General features: G+C 49.5%; 1 protein-coding gene across 2 annotated transcripts in view; it reads left to right on the forward strand.

Annotated features, from left to right (window-relative positions):
* DPYSL2 (dihydropyrimidinase like 2) overlaps positions 1 to 16,842 on the forward strand; it is a 54,543-nt gene extending 37,701 nt beyond the window's left edge. For both annotated transcript variants that reach the window (XM_088068232.1, XM_005532242.3), the window contains exons 8-14: positions 2,534 to 2,654; positions 5,751 to 5,907; positions 6,064 to 6,205; positions 6,394 to 6,564; positions 9,553 to 9,732; positions 12,902 to 13,067; positions 14,046 to 16,842. In XM_088068232.1, coding sequence (XP_087924358.1) covers positions 2,534 to 2,654; positions 5,751 to 5,907; positions 6,064 to 6,205; positions 6,394 to 6,564; positions 9,553 to 9,732; positions 12,902 to 13,067; positions 14,046 to 14,137 — 1,029 coding nt within the window. In that variant the 3' untranslated portion in view covers positions 14,138 to 16,842. The remainder of the gene's footprint in view (positions 1 to 2,533; positions 2,655 to 5,750; positions 5,908 to 6,063; positions 6,206 to 6,393; positions 6,565 to 9,552; positions 9,733 to 12,901; positions 13,068 to 14,045) is intronic.
* The last annotated feature ends 2,991 nt before the right edge of the window (positions 16,843 to 19,833 follow it).

Here is a 19,833-nt window from a genome sequence, read left to right on the forward strand (position 1 = left end):
CTCCTCCTTGAAAGTCATAGGAAACAGAGCAGGAAACGATGTCATCTGGCTGCCTCCCCTCCCTTTCTGCAGCGCGGGAGTGACTTGGTGCTTTTAAAAACATCCAGCTCCCCTTGGGCTGGCTGGTGATAGAGACCAGATTCCAAGGGTGGCAGCAAATCCCTAATTCCTGTTGACTTCAGCAGAAGTGGATGTTTGTTGTATCCCTCTGGGGTGCTGTTGACACTAGAATTGGCTTTTCCTGCTGTCCCTTAGGGAACACAAAGCCCATCCTGAGGATAGCTGGCATCTGACTGGAGAGCTCCTGAGTTCAGACCTCCATCTACAGCAAACCAGCAGGAGTTGCTGAGCAAGTCTAAAGCATTTATTGACTCAAAACTCCTACTCATTTCAGGGAGAATTACACCAGAGTGAAGCATTCAGGGGCTGGCCATGTGCACTTGTGTCTCGGAGTGCACATATCTGAATTCCCAGGCTGGCAGGAGGCTCGAATCGAGGCTTAAGCTGACTCAGGGGTTCAGCTTTGCTCACCTCTGTCACCTGGGCTGAGCCAAGTGTTCAGCATGTTATTGCAGCCAGAAAACAGGGCCTGGCTTGAGACAGCACCATCCCAAGTCAGCCTCACCCATCACTTTCTGGAAAACTCTCCCCCTCACAGCTCAGTTCATTCTGTGATGACTTTTCGGAGCGATCCATCATTTTTTGTTTTTATTTCAGCCACAAAAACGCTGGAAGCACAAGCAGTCCAAGTGCTCCAGGAAATGTCTGTCTTTTTTTTTTTTTTTTTTTTTTTGTTCTGTTTTGTTTTTTCTCCAAGAGAACTGCTGTGCTAGGGCTTCTAATGCATCCTGGTAATTGCAAACATTCCCCTTTGGACTACTTGTTGGGTTATTGTTATGTGCCTGTCACCATAGCATCTGGGCACAAGGCAGGAATTCAGCAGCCTTGTTCAGAAAATATTCTCCTGCTGCTTCACAGTTTCTCAAACGCCTTCTGCCCAAAGGTCTGAGGGTGTGTGTTGTTTTATCCCTGCTTTGCCTGCAGGGAAACTGAGGCACGGAGTGGCAGTGTGGTTCCCAGGTACTGCAGAGCCATGCACAGACCCGCTCCAGTGGGGAGTTTGCAAAGGGAGGCCATGGCCTGGAAGCTTTGGCCTGTCTGAGTCCTCCCCTTGTCTCTCAGAAGGGACAACTGAGCTTTTCTTGGCTCTTCCTTGCAGCCCTTGTGAGTGTTGCTGGCATTTGGGTCCAACATCCTGGAACAAAACCCTCCCTCACAGCCTTTCCCATTTGCCTGTGGCAGCTGGGGCAGAAAATAGCCCCTTGTGAGCATCCCCTGCCTGGGGCTGTGACCCTTTGGGCCCCAGAGAGCACCCTGCTGACTCTGGGGGACTGGAAGCTCCTGGCTGTAGTTCTCCTGGAGTGTTCTGCCTGCAAACAGGGCATGGGTGTAAGTGGTGGCTTCTCTGGCATGAGCAGAGCTGTTGAGGACACTCGGGCATTGCCCTGGCCACGCTTCCCTAAGCTGGGGGTTCTTTTCCTCCAAGCACTGAGCTGAGAGCCAGCAGGATCCCAGAGTGGTTTGGGTAGGAAGGGAGCTCAAAGCCCACTCAGTCCCAGCCCACACCATTCCAGGATGCTGCAAGCCCTGTCCAACATGTCCCTGGACACTTGCAGGGAGGAGACACAGCCTGTCTGGGCAATGTGTTGTGGTCCAGATGCTGATGATTTGTGGCCCTTGGGCTGTGATCGGTCACTGCAGAGCAGATTTTCACAAGTGCTGAGTGTGTCCTGACCCAGAGCCCATGGGAGAGCTTCTGGGAGCCTCCTGCCCTGGGGAATCTGCTGGAGGATTGCTCTGGGTTCATTTCCTCTGTTGTTTGCTTGGAAAATGTCCGTGGCACTGCTGGCAGCAGTGAGCATCACCCAGCTGCTCAATCTGTCCTCTGGATCCTCTGGTTAGGACGTGTGATCCATAAAATCAGAGCGATGCCCATCATCCTGAGGCTGCAGTTACAACGTGACCCTCAGTGTGGCTGAGCTTAATTCTCTGTACACATGCAAGGAAAAGCAGATGATTTATGGGGTGGTTCTCACTCTGTCAGATCCCAAGCCAGAGATTGTAGCAGAGGGTACAATTTAGGAGCTTGTTTGCAAACGTGGCTTACCAGAGTATGTGCTGCAGCATCTCCCTTCTGCGTGGGCTGGAGAGGGAGCAGTTTTGTTGAGTCAACATCTGGTTGCTTATTTTTGTCTAGGTTAAAGAAGGGGCTTAATCATTCTGACCCCGAGCACCTGGAGTGGTGTTTTAGTTCAGGCAGAGAGGCTCTGAAGCAGCCAGGGAGAAAAGGTGGTAATGAGAGGGGATTGCAGCTTGATGTCATTTAATTGCTGTGATTACACTGTGCCTTTCCAGGCTCAGAGGTGGGAAATGCCTCGTGTCTCCTGTGCTCTGGGAGAGCAGGGTCTGTGCCTTCTGAGGGTGACTGGGTGCTCTTGGGTGTCCCTGACCTGCTGCCACCTCTGTTCCTCAGGTGGAGGCAGAGGCTGTGAACCGGGCAATAACCATTGCCAACCAGACCAACTGCCCCCTGTACATCACCAAGGTGATGAGCAAAAGTGCTGCTGATGTCATTGCTCAAGCCAGGAAAAAGGGTAAGTTATTTCCTCCTTAGCTCATGCACTTCAGCTCCTGCCAACATCAGCTTCATCACTACAGGAAAGGTTTCTTTTTCCAGTGTTACTGTCCAGGCTCTTTTTAAAAAGATCCCGAGCAACTCCTTCTGCCTCATCTCCCACAGACAAGGATTGTGTCAGGGCCAGGAGCTGCTTGTTCTGCTCAGTCCTGAACTTGCCTGTTCACACTCATCCTCCCCCACTGAGCCCTGTGCCCTCATGATCCCACAGAACCATTCCATGCTCTCTCCATGTCATGAATCCCCCTGGAGACCACAACTGGGTCCTCCTTCCAGTTGCTGTGGTTTTCCCTTGGTGCTTTCTGCTGAGCTTCCTGGGCTCAGCAGTGATTCCTGATGAGGTCTTGGCTGACAAGCCCTGTTGTATTTCACTTGAGTAGCCAAAGAGGCCCAGCAGTTCCAGCTGCCTGCTGTGCTTCTTGCTTGTGGAATAGATGCTCTCCATGTGGTGTAACTCACAGCCCAACATCCCTGCAGGGATTGGAATCAGCAGCCTGGGTCAGGTTTGGGAATTGTCTGATAACAACTCTGCTCGGGGATGCTGCAAGAAGCAAGACTCAGACCTGCTCTGGATGCTGCTGCCTGTGTCTCTCCTCCTGACTGAGGCTTGTGAGGGAGCTGAACTGCTCTGAGGGATGCAGGAGCTTCCCCCAAGCCCTGCCCCTGCTGCCTGGCCCTCCAAGGAGTCAGGATTGCCTGCAGAGTGAGTGCTGTCTGCTGCTTTATCCTGTGACTAAAGCCTTCAGTTCTGTTTAAAGCTGCTCAGGTTGGCTGAGTAACCAGGAGGGGTGATTTACCCCCTTCTTTCCTCACAAGGCTTGGATTTAATTTCCTGCAGCCTAAAGAAGCCTGGATGGGTATGCCAATGACATCACTTTCCATCTGGGTGTTTGGTGTGAGAAGAGCTGATTCCCAGCAAACAGGTTGGTGTTTGTGCATCAGCTCAGGAGTATTTTGGTCCCATGATTCCTGTTAAGGGAGTTGGTGAGGAGGACTGATCTTCAAGGCTGTTTGTGGAAGCAGCTCAAGCCATTTGGAATAAATCTTTCTCTCCCAGCTCCATCAGAGGGGATAATCCTGAAGGAAGATGCATCAACCCAACAGTGTGGCTGCACGTTGCTTCCCCCCAGAAAAGAACTTGATGTCGTGGTGCAGCTGTATCCTGAGAGCCAGGGAAGCCTCTCTTCCCTTTTCCAGATAAAACACTAAAGGCATGTTCCCCACAAAGGTGGAGCATCAACAGCAACACCTTCTTGCTACACTCAGTGTCCTGAGAGCAGCAGCTGCAAGGGGCGTTGGGATGAGGGACCACACACTTGGATCACAGAAAGCCATAAAACACAACTTGGCTGGGGTGGATGTTACCCTGCCTGTGAAAGGTGCTGGGATTGTCCCAGATCCACAGGGCTCGCTTCACTCAGCCTCCTGAGCGAGCCAGAACATGCAGTTTTCATCCAAAATACCTTTTCTCCTTATAAGGAGAATTTGGGGTATAAATGGTGCCCCATCCTCTGTTCCTTTATTGAAATGACTCGAGTTAAACACTGTGCAGTAACTGAGGAGGGCCACACACACTGGGCTTGCCCTCCCAAACAACAGAGGAAACAGAACCGAAGACTATGCAAGGCAAAAACAGACCAGGATTGATTCGGTGAATGGAAAAGAACGGACGTTATTTAAAGCCAGATGTTCCCCGTGGCTTTTGTATGGAGGAGATTCCCTGCAGACTCCATGGCTGGCAGATCTGGGACCCGAAAACATCACTCCCTGCAGAACAATACCCCCAGTGTGCTGGACCACAAGAGGCCTCCCGTTAATAGCCAGTGTGTGTTTGGCCTTGTCTTGATTTCAGAGCCCTGTTTGTGGCCAGTGATGTCAGGAAGCCTCTTCCTCTGCTCCTGGGAACTCTCTGGCAAAGGCTGTTCCTGCACCTCCTGTGTCAGCAGGGTCCTGGGAGCAGCATGGAGCCTGTTAATCATCATCCTGCCCCAGCTAGTGGCTTCTTGCCCAGCTCTTGAGACCCCAGAGGTATAACAGCAGCTCTGGCAATACAGTGAAAGAAATATTCTCTTTTCACTGGGCATGGTGAGGTGTGAGACCCTGCTGAGCAGCTCTGCTTTTCCCTCTGCCCATCCTTCCTGACTGAAGTATTTAGGGCTGGCATCTCAGCCGCCCACATCTTTGGCAGGCAGATCCAAACCCATGGAGTGCCTGGGCTGGGGAGGCAGGTGGGTGGGCACAGAGCAGGTTTTGGCGAGGTTGCATTTGGTGGGCAGATCCCTGGGACTGCCAGCTCGTGCTGCTTTTGAAGTTGCAGCATCTGCTTGGAGTGCAGATGGTGCTGCTGCGTTCCAGCTTGCAGAGTATCCTGGTCTTAAGGATCTGCTGCTCCTTCATGTGGTTCCAAAAATGTTAATGAGGAGGAAGGATGCACTGGTGGTGAGCGCACTGGACAGTCAGGAGATGCAGTTCCATTTCCCAGTTCTGCCACAGATTTGCTTGTGTGCCCTGAGGGGATCACAGAGTTCCCCTGAGCTGCATTTGTGAAGCAGGAACTCTGATATTTCCCCTGTGATGGGCTTCCTTTGTATGCAGAAAAACTTTCCTGGCAGTTTTCTCCCACCTGGTCTATGCACAGACCCTGCTTCAAGAAACCTGGGCTTGTTAGAAGGTCTTTAATTCACACTAATTTATAAAACCTCTTTTCATTCTTCTTCTTGCACATCTCTTCTGGATCAGACTGAACCTCCTCATGCCCTTACAGTTTCCCTCTTCCACAAAGTTCTTGGCCCAGGATAAATAAAATAAATATAAACAATAAAACTAATCTTTACAGTAACTATTTCAAGGACAATCAATCAGTGCCAGCCTCTGCAGTTGTGTAAAGGATTGTGCACATTTTGCTGCTCCCACCTTTGGTCAGTAGCAATATCTTTATTTAATGCTTCAGAGGAAGAACCAGGCAGCCCTGCATGCGTTCTGCCAGGAAGCCAGGCTGGAAATGCACATTCCTTGGTGTTCACAGAGGGTTTGTGTGTGTGTCCCTGTCCCACAGGCACCGTGGTGTATGGGGAGCCCATCACAGCCAGCCTGGGCACCGATGGATCCCATTACTGGAGCAAGAACTGGGCAAAGGCAGCAGCTTTTGTTACATCCCCACCGCTGAGTCCTGACCCCACCACTCCTGATTTTCTCAACTCCCTGCTGTCCTGGTGAGTAGAGCTCTGTGTGTAAACAACGTGTGATTCACCGGGAGAAAATGAGTGATAAAATAAGGGATGTTGCTGCCAGCAAGCAAAAGCTGTTTTACCTTCAGGAGCATACCTGTGACGATAAAATACCTCAAATCCCTTTTGTTTTATTTCCAGTGGAGATCTCCAAGTGACTGGCAGCGCCCACTGCACCTTCAACACTGCTCAGAAAGCTGTTGGGAAGGACAACTTCACCCTGATCCCTGAAGGAACCAATGGCACCGAGGAGAGGATGTCCATCATCTGGGATAAGGCTGTGGTAGGTCACAGCTCTCAGGGGTTTACATCTCAGCTGGCCGTTCAGAGGGGAAGGAGCTGCAGGAATGTGTTATTTTCTTGTCTTGGTCCTTCCACTCGGTGTTTTTACTCCTGTGGAGATGCTTGGGGATCTGCTGTACTGCCAGCTCCTTGCTGGCTCGTGCAGTGGCTCCTGTGCTGTCCCCACAGGTGACTGGCAAGATGGATGAGAACCAGTTCGTGGCTGTGACCAGCACAAACGCAGCCAAAATCTTCAACCTGTACCCGCGGAAGGGCCGCATCGCCGTGGGCTCCGACGCCGACCTGGTGATCTGGGATCCTGACAGCGTCAAGACAATCTCTGCCAAGACTCACAACATAGTAAGGATGTTCCCTACCATTCCCTGCTTCCTTCCCCCCTCTCTTTCTCAGTGCTGGCAGCAACAGGAGCTTGTGACAGCTCAGGGCTCATTTTCCCTGTGCCTGGAGCCCTCTCTGGTCTCACTCTGGAGCTCAGCTATGTGAGCAGGATGAGTCCGTCTGAAATCACATGGATTCCCCTGGAGCAGGGAGTGTGTCTGCTCTTCCTGGGTCTTGGGTGCTTGGATCTGAGCACACAGAAACTCTTTAAATCCTCTAAAATATCCAAAGGCCTCTTAGGACAATGTGTTGTTTATGACATCCAGGCTTGCCAGAGACTGGGAGCTGCCCCTTTTCACTGAAGTGTTAGCAGCTCATGGACACTTGTGGAAATCTGGCCCCACATCCAGGGTCTGAGTGGATTTACACCACCTACTGACCTGCCACATGTATGTGGAGTCAGGATTTTCCTGGAGCTCATCCCCACATTAGCTGGCAAAGGGCAGCATCCAAACCAACCAGACCTTCCCCTTAGCTCTTGTGCAGCTTTGTGGTGGCACTCTTAGGGACCCCTTTGCTGAATCCCCTGCAGTGACCAAGCTGTCCCAGCCTGTGGGAATCTGCAGGATGGTTTCAGTGCAGGGGCCTGCTTGGAGTCTCCCTGTGACATTTGAGCCCTGTCTCAGAGAAAGCAGCCACTGTTTGCATTTGTTGACAACTTGTTTTGCTGCTGGCCATGAACCTATGGAATCTTTCCCTGGAAAAAACTGCTCGTTCTTTTTTTCCTGTGAATGCTTTCATTCACTCTGGAGCTGAAGGAGCAAAATTTTCTTCCACACTTAGATCCCTGGGCACATTCACAAAGAAACTTCCTTTTTTTAAAAGGTTTGGTTCACTTCTCTGTGACTTAACTCTTCGTCAGAATTGGTCACAGATGGCCTGGCTGCATCTTGCCTCTGCTTGGGAATTCCAGGAGTCTGCTCACTTCAGTCACCTTGGAGGTGCTTCCAGACTCCTTCCAGTCTGGAGAGGAGTGACTTAAGAAGAGGGAACCCAGGGACTCACTGCTTTTAGGTGCCAGATTTCACAGTCTGAGCCTTTGCTTACGAATGGCTTGGAGAGCTGGAAGCATTGGGTGGATGCTTGAAAGTCATTGCTGTTTAGTGGCTGTTGTCTTTGGAAAATGAACTGGCTCTTTCCATTTCCTGACACAGAACTCAGAGACTTTCTCTTTTGTGGATATGCCCCAGTGCAGTCAGGATTGGCTCCGTGATTGTGCCACAAATCTGGGCAAGGCAAAGGAGAACCAGCTCCATTCACAAGTGTCTGAGAACTGCAGATCCCCTGAAACCCTGACGCTGTGTAAGAGGCCTCAGCACTCAGCTGTGGCCAAAGGCTGCATCATTGAACTGTGCCAAGAGAAGGGAGGATGAAGGGCTCTCATTCCCAAGAGTTTGGAAAGCTGAGCAATCACAGTTTGTTTACAAACACATCTCTGACCTCTCCCCACCATCGCTCCGCCTGTTGTACCTGGTGTCACACCTGAAGGTGGAATTCCATCATTCCTCCTACATCAGGAGGAATTTCCCCATGGAAAGGGTGGTCAGGCATTGGAAGGGGCTGCCCCTGGAGGTTTGGAGTCCCCATCCCTGGAGGTGTCCGAGGAAGGCGACCTGGACATGGCACTCGGTGCTCTGGGCCAGTGACAAGATGGGAATCAGGCCCAGCTTGGACTCAGTGACCTCAGAGCTCTTTTCCAGCCCTAATGATCCTGAAATTCTGTATTTTTTTGGGTCTCACAATGTCTTGTGTTAGAGGAGAAACTGATACAAGTGATGCCCTTGGAGTCCAGGCATCCTGGTTTAGCCAAGCAGAAAACAAAAAGCCTCTTGACAGTCAGCCCCAGGGACACCCTCTGATTATGTGGCCTTGGATGATTGTTAGTTTTTGAAATGTTCGAGCAACTTACGGATATTTTCCAAGAATTCACACTGCTCTTGCCACTCTCTGGCAAGGAAACATCAGGAGCTGGAGAGGGAGGTGGTGTTGTTCTTGGAAGCAGCCTAATCCATAAGCTCCTGACCCAGCCTCCTCCTTTGCCACCACAGTTTTTTTCAGGCTGGACCCGGTTCAGACTCGGTTTAACCGCTGGTCTGGCTAATTGCAAAGCTGCACTCAGGCCTGCCCATACTTATAACACACTTCAAGGGCAAACTCCATCATTAACTCAGTAAAAAAGACCTGCATTTGACTCAGAGATGGTCACTAGAGTAACAGTCCCCAAATAACATGGTTGCAGTGCATCTCATTCCAGGATGTTTCACATTTGCAGTGATTTCTTTCAAACTTGCCTTTTTTCCATGGTGTGATGTTTCCAATCCTGTTAATCGAGGATTAGCAATCCCATTAGAATAAAATAAGATTGTCCTGGTCCCTGACCCATCAACCAAAACAATGGTTTGAAATACAGATTTCTCAGAATTACTATTTTCGGTAGGAAACTCACATAAAGCTTTCTTTGGGTCCTAAATGTGCCCCCAGCTCAGCAGAGATAGGTGCCTAAATGTATTTAAACAGGGAGGCTCTGAGATAGTCTCATTTGAACTGGTTTTCCTCTTGCTCAGAGAAGCTGTGGCTGCTCCATTCCTGGAAGTGTCCAAGGCCAGGTTGGACAGGAGCAGCCTGGGACAGTGGGAGGTGTCACTGCCCATGGCAGGGGATGGAATGGTATGAACTTTAAGGTCCCTCACAGCCCAAACCATTTTGGTATTCTTTATCAACCTTATTTCAATGGAAATTTTGCATTAATAAACCCCTAAACTTAGACTGATAATTAAGAGCAGCCTTTATTAAATCACAGCAAATAGAGCTCAGGTAAACACTGTTGAGTTTGTTTCCATCTGTCCTTCAAACTTTGACAATTAGCATGGCTGGTGATTGCTAATTAAAGCCCAGCAGGCTCTGCTGGGTGAATATGTTTGCCTTACGTGCTGGTTTTGCTCCCTGCAGTCTCTGGAGTACAATATCTTCGAGGGCATGGAGTGCCGTGGCTCTCCCCTGGTAGTGATCAGCCAGGGCAAGATTGTGCTGGAGGATGGGAATCTGCACGTCACCGAGGGCTCCGGGAGGTACATCCCCAGGAAACCCTTCCCTGACTTTGTTTACAAGCGCATCAAAGCCCGGAGCAGGGTGAGTGTCAGTGCTTGGCTGCACATTTGTTCTCTCCCTCTGACAGCCCGAGGTAAAGCGGCTGGAAAACAGATGCTGTCGCCTGGCTCAGGCCACGCTGCTGTTCCCTGGATGGGAGCCACGTTTGTCTCGTTCCTCTTTCATTTTTGCTGTTCACTCAGGTCATTGCAGGAATATGCTTTGGGTTGAGCTTGGGTTTTCTGCAGGTTTTATTTTTCGGGTTTTAATTTTTCTCTGTCTGAGGACAGCCAACAGAAGTTGTGTCCAGGAACCCTCCAATTTGGCCATGAGTCAAACTTCCCAGAACCCACCAGGTTTCTCCTGTCACAGAGGCCCCAGGAGAAGTTACCATTAGCATTTCTATATCAAAGCTCTCAGCAGCAAACTAGAATTGTAATTTATTGTTACAGATACGTTATGCTGCTTTCCCTTCTCCCTGATACAATCAGATGCTCTTGTCTGGTGACTAGTGAGTCATAGGCACAGCCTACAGACTGCTTAAAAGGGACAATGTTCTATTTTTAAGAGGCTAAAATAGTTGAAAAGTGATTCTGTAAAATGCACCCATTCAAAACTGAACTTGTCTTTTGATACTCCTGAATTTGCCTGACAGGGGAGATGACACTGAATGCAGTTGCTGAGAATTGAAGAAGTTTATTTATAGATGAAATAATTTCTGAGGAGAAATTATTTTGCTGTTTGAAGTGTTGCCCTCTCCTGGACAACTCCTGAGCTGTGTTGGTTCTGCTGGCCACAAGTGATCCTCCCACTCCTTGCTAATCATCTTTCTTTGGTTGTTCTTTTGAAGAAATTGCAAGTTACCAAAATTCCAACCTGGCATAATTTAGCCCCATGGAGAACAGATTCCTGATTTCTGCTGTGTCCTCCCACAGAAATACACATTTGACCTATAAATCCAATTGGGCAGCATCTCAACTGGAATAATTGCATTTATCCCCATCTGCAGCTTCAGGGCTGACGATTGAAGCCAGCCTGGCTCCTCTGGGCTGCCCTGCCAGTCTCAGCACCGCTTGGCTTTTTGGGGATGAGTAATAAGGTGCATTTGAGACATGCCAGGAGCCTTTAATCCAGTGGCAGCTAGGCTGGGATCATGAAAGGACAGCACCTGTGGGGCAGGGGACAGACTGGCTGGAGCCACAGCACATTCCATGGCACAGACTGATTAGAAGGTTCCTCGTCCTGCACAAAAATCTGGAGGCAAAGCAGGAAGGTCCCCTGCTCCCAGCTCGGTGCCCCGGGGTTTTGGGGAGAGCAGAGCAGCCAGGGAGCCCTGGGGCACCCACAGACCCAGAGCCCCTCAGCTCTCCCTGGTGGAAGGTGTTGAGCTGCACAAACACTGGTTTGAGCTTGTACGAAAATAGTGCAAATTGACCATGTTTGCTGCAAAACTGGCTGGGTTGGACAGAGACACAGACATCTTTTATATAGATATGGATATAAAATAGAAATAGATGTAAGAAGCAATACAGATATAAACATATAGATATATAAATCTGGATATAATATAGATGGAAATATAAAATAGATATATATAGATATAAACATTTAGATATAAGTATGCATATAATATAGAGATATGCAATAGATATAGATATAAACAGCTATAAATATGATATAGAGATATAAAATATAGATATAAATATGGATATAATATATATAAAATAGATATAAACATATAAATGTAGATATAATCTATACAGAGATAAAATAGGTATATATATATATAATACATGTACAGATATAGAACTAGGTATTAAATACAAATAGACATGATATAGGTATCATACAGATATAAATGTTACAGATACAAAGCTATAGGTAGATAGCTATGGATATACTATAGATGTAAAGGAGATACAGATAAAATCTAACTATAGATACAAAATAAATAGAGATGGGAGCAGCTCCCCAGGGATGAGCACAGAGGAGATGCTGCTTGCTTTCAAATCTTCTTATCAACACCCAATCCCAGAGTGCGTGTCACTGGCTGAGCTACATCTGGGCAGCTGTTGGGCTGTGCTGGGCTGTGTTGGGCTGTGCTGGGCTGTGTTGGGCTGTGTTGGGCTGTGTTGGGCTGTGTTGGGCTGTGTTGAGCTGTGTTGGGCTGTGTTGGGCTGTGTTGGGCTGTGTTGGGCTGTGTTGGGCTGTGCTGGGCTGTGTTGAGCTGTGTTGGGCTGTGCTGGGCTGTGTTGGGCTGTGCTGGGCTGTGTTGGGCTGTGTTGGGCTGTGTTGGGCTGTGTTGGGCTGTGTTGAGCTGTGTTGGGCTGTGTTGGGCTGTGCTGGGCTGTGTTGGGCTGTGTTGGGCTGTGTTGGGCTGTGTTGGGCTGTGTTGAGCTGTGTTGGGCTGTGTTGGGCTGTGCTGGGCTGTGCTGGGCTGTGTTGAGCTGTGCTGGGCTGTGCTGGGCTGTGCTGGGCTGTGTTGAGCTGTGCTGGGCTGTGCTGGGCTGTGTTGAGCTGTGTTGAGCTGTGCTGGGCTGTGCTGGGCTGTGTTGGGCTGTGTTGGGCTGTGTTGAGCTGTGCTGGGCTGTGTTGAGCTGTGTTGGGCTGTGCTGGGCTGTGTTGAGCTGTGTTGGGCTGTGCTGGGCTGTGTTGAGCTGTGCTGGGCTGTGCTGGGCTGTGCTGGGCTGTGTTGAGCTGTGCTGGGCTGTGCTGGGCTGTGTTGAGCTGTGCTGGGCTGTGCTGGGCTGTGTTGGGCTGTGTTGAGCTGTGTTGGGCTGTGCTGGGCTGTGTTGAGCTGTGCTGGGCTGTGCTGGGCTGTGTTGGGCTGTGTTGGGCTGTGTTGAGCTGTGCTGGGCTGTGCTGGGCTGTGTTGAGCTGTGCTGGGCTGTGCTGGGCTGTGTTGAGCTGTGCTGGGCTGTGCTGGGCTGTGCTGGGCTGTGCTGGGCTGTGTTGGGCTGTGCTGGGCTGTGCTGGGCTGTGCTGGGCTGTGCTGGGCTGTGTTGGGCTGTGCTGGGCTGTGCTGGGCTGTGCTGGGCTGTGTTGGGCTGTGCTGGGCTGTGCTGGGCTGTGCTGGGCTGTGCTGGGCTGTGCTGGGCTGTGTTGGGCTTTACTGGGCTATGTTTTAAGGCTGTGTTTTAAGGCTGTCTGGGCTGTGTTTTAAGGCTGTCTGGGCTGTGTTTTAAGGCTGTGCTGCCCTCTCTCCCTGCAGCTGGCTGAACTGCGGGGTGTGCCGCGAGGTCTCTACGATGGCCCGGTCTGCGAGGTGTCAGTGACACCCAAAACAGTCACACCAGCGTCCTCAGCCAAGACCTCTCCTGCCAAACAGCAGGCACCCCCTGTGAGGAACCTGCACCAGTCTGGGTTCAGCTTGTCTGGTAGGTGATTTTTGGGAAGGGTTTGTTGCTGGGTGGGTTTCATGTGCTGAAGTTGTGGCTGGTTTGTGCTGCCATGCTCGGAGTTCATTCTGGGTAGGGCTGGAATGAGAGGGTTTAGCTGGGAGAGTTTCCCTTAAGGGAGGGAAAGGAGGAGGAGTACAGGAGCTGTCCTAAATTCCTGCTTCTTCTCACAATGTCACATGAGTGCTGAGCACTCCAGTGTGTTCTGGGCTCAGTCCTCAGCTGGGTGTCTGGAGAGGGCAGATCACGGAATCCTGGAATGGTTTGGGTTGGAAGAGACCTTAAAGCCCATCCAGCTCCACCCCCTGCCATGGGCAGGGACACCTCCCACTATCCCAGAGTGCTGCATCCTGGCCTTGGACACTTCCAGGGATGGAGCAGCCACAGCTCCTCTGGGAATTTCATCCCAGCCCCTCCCCACCCTCAAAGAGAGGAATTTCCTCCCAATATCCCATCTAACCCTGCCCTCCTTCAGCTTAAGACCTTTCCAAATGTGTTTAGAAGTGGGAATTTTCTGGTTTAAAGAGGCTATAGCAAAAAACCCTTTTTTTTTAAGATGGCACGAACTTCAGGAGAACTTTGCCAGCTGAGACCAGCTGTGGGTCTGGGATGTGGAAGGTTTGATTTCTCAGCTGCTGTTGCAGTACAAGAAGGGTGGACTGTAGAAAGGGATAGGAAGGCTGGCTAAAGGATAATCATTCATCCAGCTCTTATCTGCGCAGGGCTGGGTGCTCCAGGTGCTCAGGGCAGAGATATTATTAATGCACAACAGGTTTCAGCAGAATTAAGGCAGTGGGGGCTGGTGAAGGCTTTTCCGCCAAATACAGAATCACAGAATGGTTTAGGCTGGAAAAGCCCTCTGAGAGCAAATCCAACATCGAGGCAGCACCTTAGTGTCACAGCCACGTGGATTTAAAACCCTGGTGGAGTTGGTGACCCCTCCTCTCTCTCCCACAGGGGCACAGATCGATGACAACATCCCACGCCGCACGACCCAGCGCATCGTGGCCCCGCCGGGCGGCCGTGCCAACATCACCAGCTTGGGCTAAGGACGGAGCCCTCCTGTGCCCGCCGGGTACACCTGGGGGGACCGGGGCACCTGGAGACCCTTCTTGATTCTTTTAGAGCCTGTGACAGTTACTGCGGGCACCCAGTGTGGGCGGGGGCTGAAGTAAAAGCACCTCTCTCAGTCCCCTCAGGTTCCCTCCTCATCTTCACCAACCCCTCGCACTTCCCCCCCCTCAGCCCCTTACACATTTAAAGAAATAAACCCTGTTTTGACACCTCTGACATGAAAGAGTAAATGTAAAGAGGGTATTTGAGATATGTGGTCTCTGTCCTATTCAGCATCTTTCTTTTAATAAAGGAAGGATAAAGTGAATTTCCCAGGAGCTGCCTTTAAGACACACACACACACAAAAAAAAAAAAAAAAGAAAAATAAATGTATAAGAAAAGCTTTTTTTTTTATGTCAAGCAGAAGAGTAGTTCAAGGGTTTTCAACTGGATATTCTGTAGGGTTCTGTGTTCCAGTAGAATTAGCTAGGCAAGCATGGAGGGACAGGAATCTCAGCCTGCCTGTGGCCATTCACCACCAGCTCTGAGGTCACTAGATGCTTCCAGGAGAGAGGAACAGGACCCAGCAGTAGGAATGACAGAGAACATCACCCCAGCCACCGGGTGAGCCAGAATCCTTGGGGACTTCGTTCTCTTGAGTTGGTTTTTCCATGGTTTCTTTTTTCTTCTGGATTTTGCTGCAAATTAAGTCCTTGAGGAAACTTTTTTTTTTTTTAATGTTTGTGTGTGTGTTTTTAATACGTTTGTATCATTGTGTTTACGAAGCCTTATCTGAGAACTGGGAACCTCCCTGTTCTTCCCGAACCTCATCCAAGTCACAGACTCCCGCCAGTGTCACTGCCACTGCCACCCTGGTACTTCAGGTGTCCTTAGTTGCATCTTCTTGTCACGTAGCTGCAGTAAGGGCTTGGAGCAGGTCCGTAGGATCTTCAGTCCATCAGGTCTTGAGCTGGTGCAAACAGAGGAGCCAGACACCACGTGAGCTGCTGGGATGGAGTATCTGGAAGAGTTTGTAGCAGTTAGTTTTTCTTCTGTCCCTGAAGGTGGGTATGGACAGGCAGGGAGCTGTGGGCAAAGAGCAACGCGTTGCTTGAAAGGTTTCTGTAGCAGAAACCCCCTCCCTGGCCATCAAGGAGAGGTTATTTAAAGCTTTGAGGGCTTATCCTCAGCTCTCGAAGGGCAGGCAGGGAGTGTGTGCTGAGCACCTGTGGCAATTCCAGTCCAGGCCCAGCTGCTGTAACTGGGAGCTGGCTGGGTCCCCAGCAGCTGAGAATCTCTTGTACGAATGTCCCAGCTGCCCAGCCCGGCAGGAATCCTGCACATGGCAAGGCCTGGCTGTTCCCCAGCCAGCCTCACATGCCTGGGGCTTGGGGCACCATCAGTGGTGCTTAAAGGGATGGAGGAGCCCCAGCTTCGGGGTGTGTCTGACCATCCCCTGGGATTGAAGGTCTGCTAGTCTGGCAATGGAGGCTGCTTGTTTCTGGGACATGGAGGATAAAGCTGCACCATCAGATCCCCACTTAGGCATAGCTGGAGGGCTCAGCAGTCCCAAGGACTTGTCTTAGCACAGAGAGCTTTTATTACCCCGGCCTTGCCTTCACTGTCTGCCTGCCCTGGCACTTGGCTGCATCTTGTGCTCCCTCTTCTCATTGTGCTTTGCCACCTCCATCAACCTTTTCCATAGCTGTATTTTCTGAAATGGTGTTTACAGGTTCTTTTAGGAAAAAAAAAACCCTATATATATATAAATATATATATATGAAGGCTTTCAAGAAACGAGTACCAAATTTGTTGTTGTGAAGTATCAACGCTGGGATTTGCAAAGTGTCTGGAAGCTACTTAGCCCCCCAAACCCTCCCAGCTGCAGCACCTCAATTCTTTAGGCCCCTTCAAACATGAAAGTTAAAACTTTGCCATATTCCTCCACGCATTTTGCATTTAGGTTCAACTCCTGGGTCTTTTAGTTTTGCATAAAGAGTTTGCACTTTGTTTGTTAAGTAATCCGTGAACTTAATATATATTGCAGCTATTTTCATTTTTATTTTAATTTTTAATTTTTTTCTTTGTCACCTGTATGTTAAAATCAATTTGAACGAGTTGGGGAGAAAAAAAAAAAGAATTGTGGATCCGTTTCAATTCTACGAAACACTTGCGGCTCTTCAGTATTCACTTAAGTCTTCCTTTTTTTTTTCCTTCACTGACTCATGATAACTTGTTAAGTTTTAATTTGTTCTTGAAAAGGAAAGGAAAAAAAAATCACAAAAAAAAAAATTTTTTGCAGGCTGTGTAAGCATGTTTTTTCTGTGAGAGCTCGTCCGCTTTGTGTCTGTTTAATGAATGTCATATGTAAATGCTTAAAAAAAAAAAAAGACGATGACTTAATTAATTAATTAATTAACCGCAGTGACTTGAAGCTCTAAAAATAATAAAAGAAAAAGTAGGACTTAATACTAGCTGGATTTAACCCTTGGATTTGTGATTGTGAACCATGAGTGGAGGAGCTGTAAGTGCTAAAGCTGATCATGTGTGTAGACAAAGAGGAGTACTGATATTTGACTATTGTCTCAATGGCAAAACACCCCCCCCCAACCCAACCCCAAGTCTTGTGTTTTATTCCTTAAGAACTCTGTGTTATATTACCATGGGAACTCCTAATAAAGACAAAATGTTGTTGTTTCAGTAGGTGCACCTGTGTCTCGAGGCGCTGCGTGTTGTGCGTCGCCGCGTTGGGGCTGCTGCCTCCAGCAGGGACACAGAGCCCTGAGAACCGGGCTGGGCTGGAGAGGAGCAGGGGCAGAGCTGGGGAGGAGCTCCCGTGGTGCTGGGAAGGAGGAATTGATGGGCCATGGAGTCATTTCCTCTGGAGAAGAGTGAGCTGTGACCCAGGGCACTGTTTAAAACAGCATCGGGCAAAGCAGAGACGGCCGCGTGAACAATCTCGGCTCTGCATTGCACGGATCACGGATGGAATGTGAGCAGAAGCCCCTAAAAGCATTGGCATAGCTCTCAGCCCCCCAGTGTGGTTCTGCCTGGACCCTCTGGCAGCCAAGGAACGGGGGAAAAAGCAGTCATAAATAGGAGCCATGGGCAGCAACTGAGCAGGGAGAGCTGGGGTTGGTTGGAACAACTCCTGTGGAATGGAACTTGGGATTTACAGGAAAAACACCAGTGAAACTTCAGGTGGTCATGGTTGGGATTTACAGGAAAGAACAGTGGAACTTGGGGTTTGGTGCTTGGGATTTACAGGAAAAGCACCAGTGGAACTTCAGGTGATGGTGGTGCTTGGATTTCACTGTCACATGGACAAGCATCCCTGTCAGCTGCTCAGTTTTGGATGCTGCAGCCCTAGACCCACCAGCTCAACCCTCTGGGGGATCTTCCCCCAAATCTGAGCACAGCTGAAGCTTGTGACTGACTCTGTGAGGAGCTTTAGCTCTTGTTCCTCATCTGAACAAACCCAGATGTTGGAGTGCTCTGTGAAATGCATTGAGCTTCCTCCACACAGCTTTAAACCTGGCACCCCACACAGTGGGAAGTTTTAAAGGGTTTTTCCTTATTGCCTGCTGAGAAGGGGTCAGTGGTCATCCCCTGGTAAAGAGACCTCTGGTTAACATGAGGATCCTGGCTCTGCCACCAGTGACATGCAGTTACTTGGCCACTGGCAGCTTAAATGAAATATCAGCATCTGTGTAATCGGGTCCCTTGGAGCAGGGTTGGTGGGTAGCTGTAGGGAAGATTTATCAGCTAATCCCACCAATAATATCCCAGTGAAAGATGCATTCAGCCTGAAGCAGTCAGTTAACACACGCCTGCAGAGCTTCCTTTTGGTTTTATTCTTTTCTTCTTTTCTTCTTTTCTTCTTTTCTTCTTTTATTCTTTTCTTCTTTTATTTATTTTATTCTTTGGTTTTATTATTACTTTAATTCATTAATTTTTCCTTCCAGCACCTGAACCAGAATGAAAGAAACTTCTTCCTGAGGAAACAAATGTCAGGGACTCAGGGAAGTGATTGGAACTGGCAGAGTAGAGAAGGTTTTGAGGTCAGGAAGAATTGCCAGCAGCCAGATCTAAAGCCAGCATGTTTAGGCACAGGAGAAAGCTCAGGAGGATATTTGGGTCAGTGGGGCAGCCCTGGTTTGGTGCTGCACAGGAGCACAGGGATAGTTCTATTTGGTCAGCCCCTTAATCCAGGTAATTCCTGGGCTGGCAGCCCACAGCTCATTAACAGGTGCTAATTTGGTTCTCTGCCAGCCCACTGTGTAAGGCCCTATTTGGATTTAATCTGACCTGAACATCGGTGGAGTATCCTGTGGCTGAAAGGAGAAATAAAGCAGGTGATGAATGTGACTCTGACCTGGAACAGGAGCTGCCAGGGGCTCTCAGATGGGGACAATGCAGCCTGCTTTATCCCTTGGTGGCACAGCAATAAATGTCACTGTACTACAAAAGCTTTAGAATCCATTTCCCACCCTTTTTTTCGCCCCAGATTTGCCTGTTTTGCTCAGTGCCATCAGGACAGCAGGACATTGGGAAATGTCAAGGTCCAGCTCCCTCGAGGCACATGGATCATCTTGGGAATGATTTAGAATGGGATAAATGTGGAACTTGCACAGGGTTTATGATTGCTGTGACGTGACACACACACATCCTGTCACTTCTATGAATAGACTGGAGGGTATTTCAATGTTAAAGAGATATGAATCACCTGAGTGTGTTCTCTTCTTGTTAAAGCCTGACAAGACACTTATCTCAAATCAGATACAGAGCAGAAACTTTATCCATTACATCAAAGAACCCCCTGACATTTGAGAGAGCTGGAGAAGGACTTCTGACAAGGCCCTGGAGGGCCAGGACACAGGGAATGGTTTCCAGAGGGCAGGGATGGATGGGATATTGGGAAGGAATTCCTCCCATGAGGGTGGGGAGGGGCTGGGATGGAATTCCCAGAGGAGCTGTGGCTGCCCCTGGATCCCTGGAAGTGCCCAAGGCCAGGCTGGAGCAGCCTGGGACAGGGGCAGGTGTCCCTGCCCATGGCACGTTGGGACAAAGCTCCCTTCATTAAAGAGATAAAGTAAGCAATTAGAGGAAATGATTTTTCCTCTTCTCTAACCCAGGCCAGAGGAGCTGCCTTCTGCTAATTCCTGTAAGCTGTGACTGACTTCCAGCTCTGGTGCTCCAGCTGTGGATTTACCACTCTGTGCTTGAATGTGCTGCTCTTTCCACAAGCAGGTTTTTTTTGACCATTAACCACTAAAACTTGGCAAGTGCCTTCCAGTGTTGACTTGAGAAGCCTCAAATGGTAGGAAATACCTTGGTAATTTATTCCACAGATTAATCACATCTTCATGGTTCATTTTTCTCCCTGCTTCTGATCTGAACTGGCCTGCCTTGCATCTCTCCCCATCAGCCTCTTGTTCTGCATTCCCACAATAAAAGGAAGATCCCGTGGGATGTGTGGGGCTGTTCTCTGGGATCTGTTGGAACCTGGGGGCTCATTGTGGAGCAATCCTTCCTCCCCCTCCTGGAGCTGTGGCCCGTGGAATGATGACAACAGATCTGCAACCGATATTGGAACCGTGGACTGGTTTGGGTTGGAAGGAACCTCAAATCCCACCCAGTGCCACCCCTGCCATGGCTCCCACTGGCCCAGGTGCTCCAGCCTGGCCTTGG

This window comes from Pseudopodoces humilis, chromosome 30 (assembly GCF_049639895.1).
Source record: "Pseudopodoces humilis isolate 2021_Gansu_Grassland_sample_001 chromosome 30, ASM4963989v1, whole genome shotgun sequence".
NCBI classification, from domain to species: Eukaryota; Metazoa; Chordata; class Aves; order Passeriformes; family Paridae; genus Pseudopodoces; species Pseudopodoces humilis.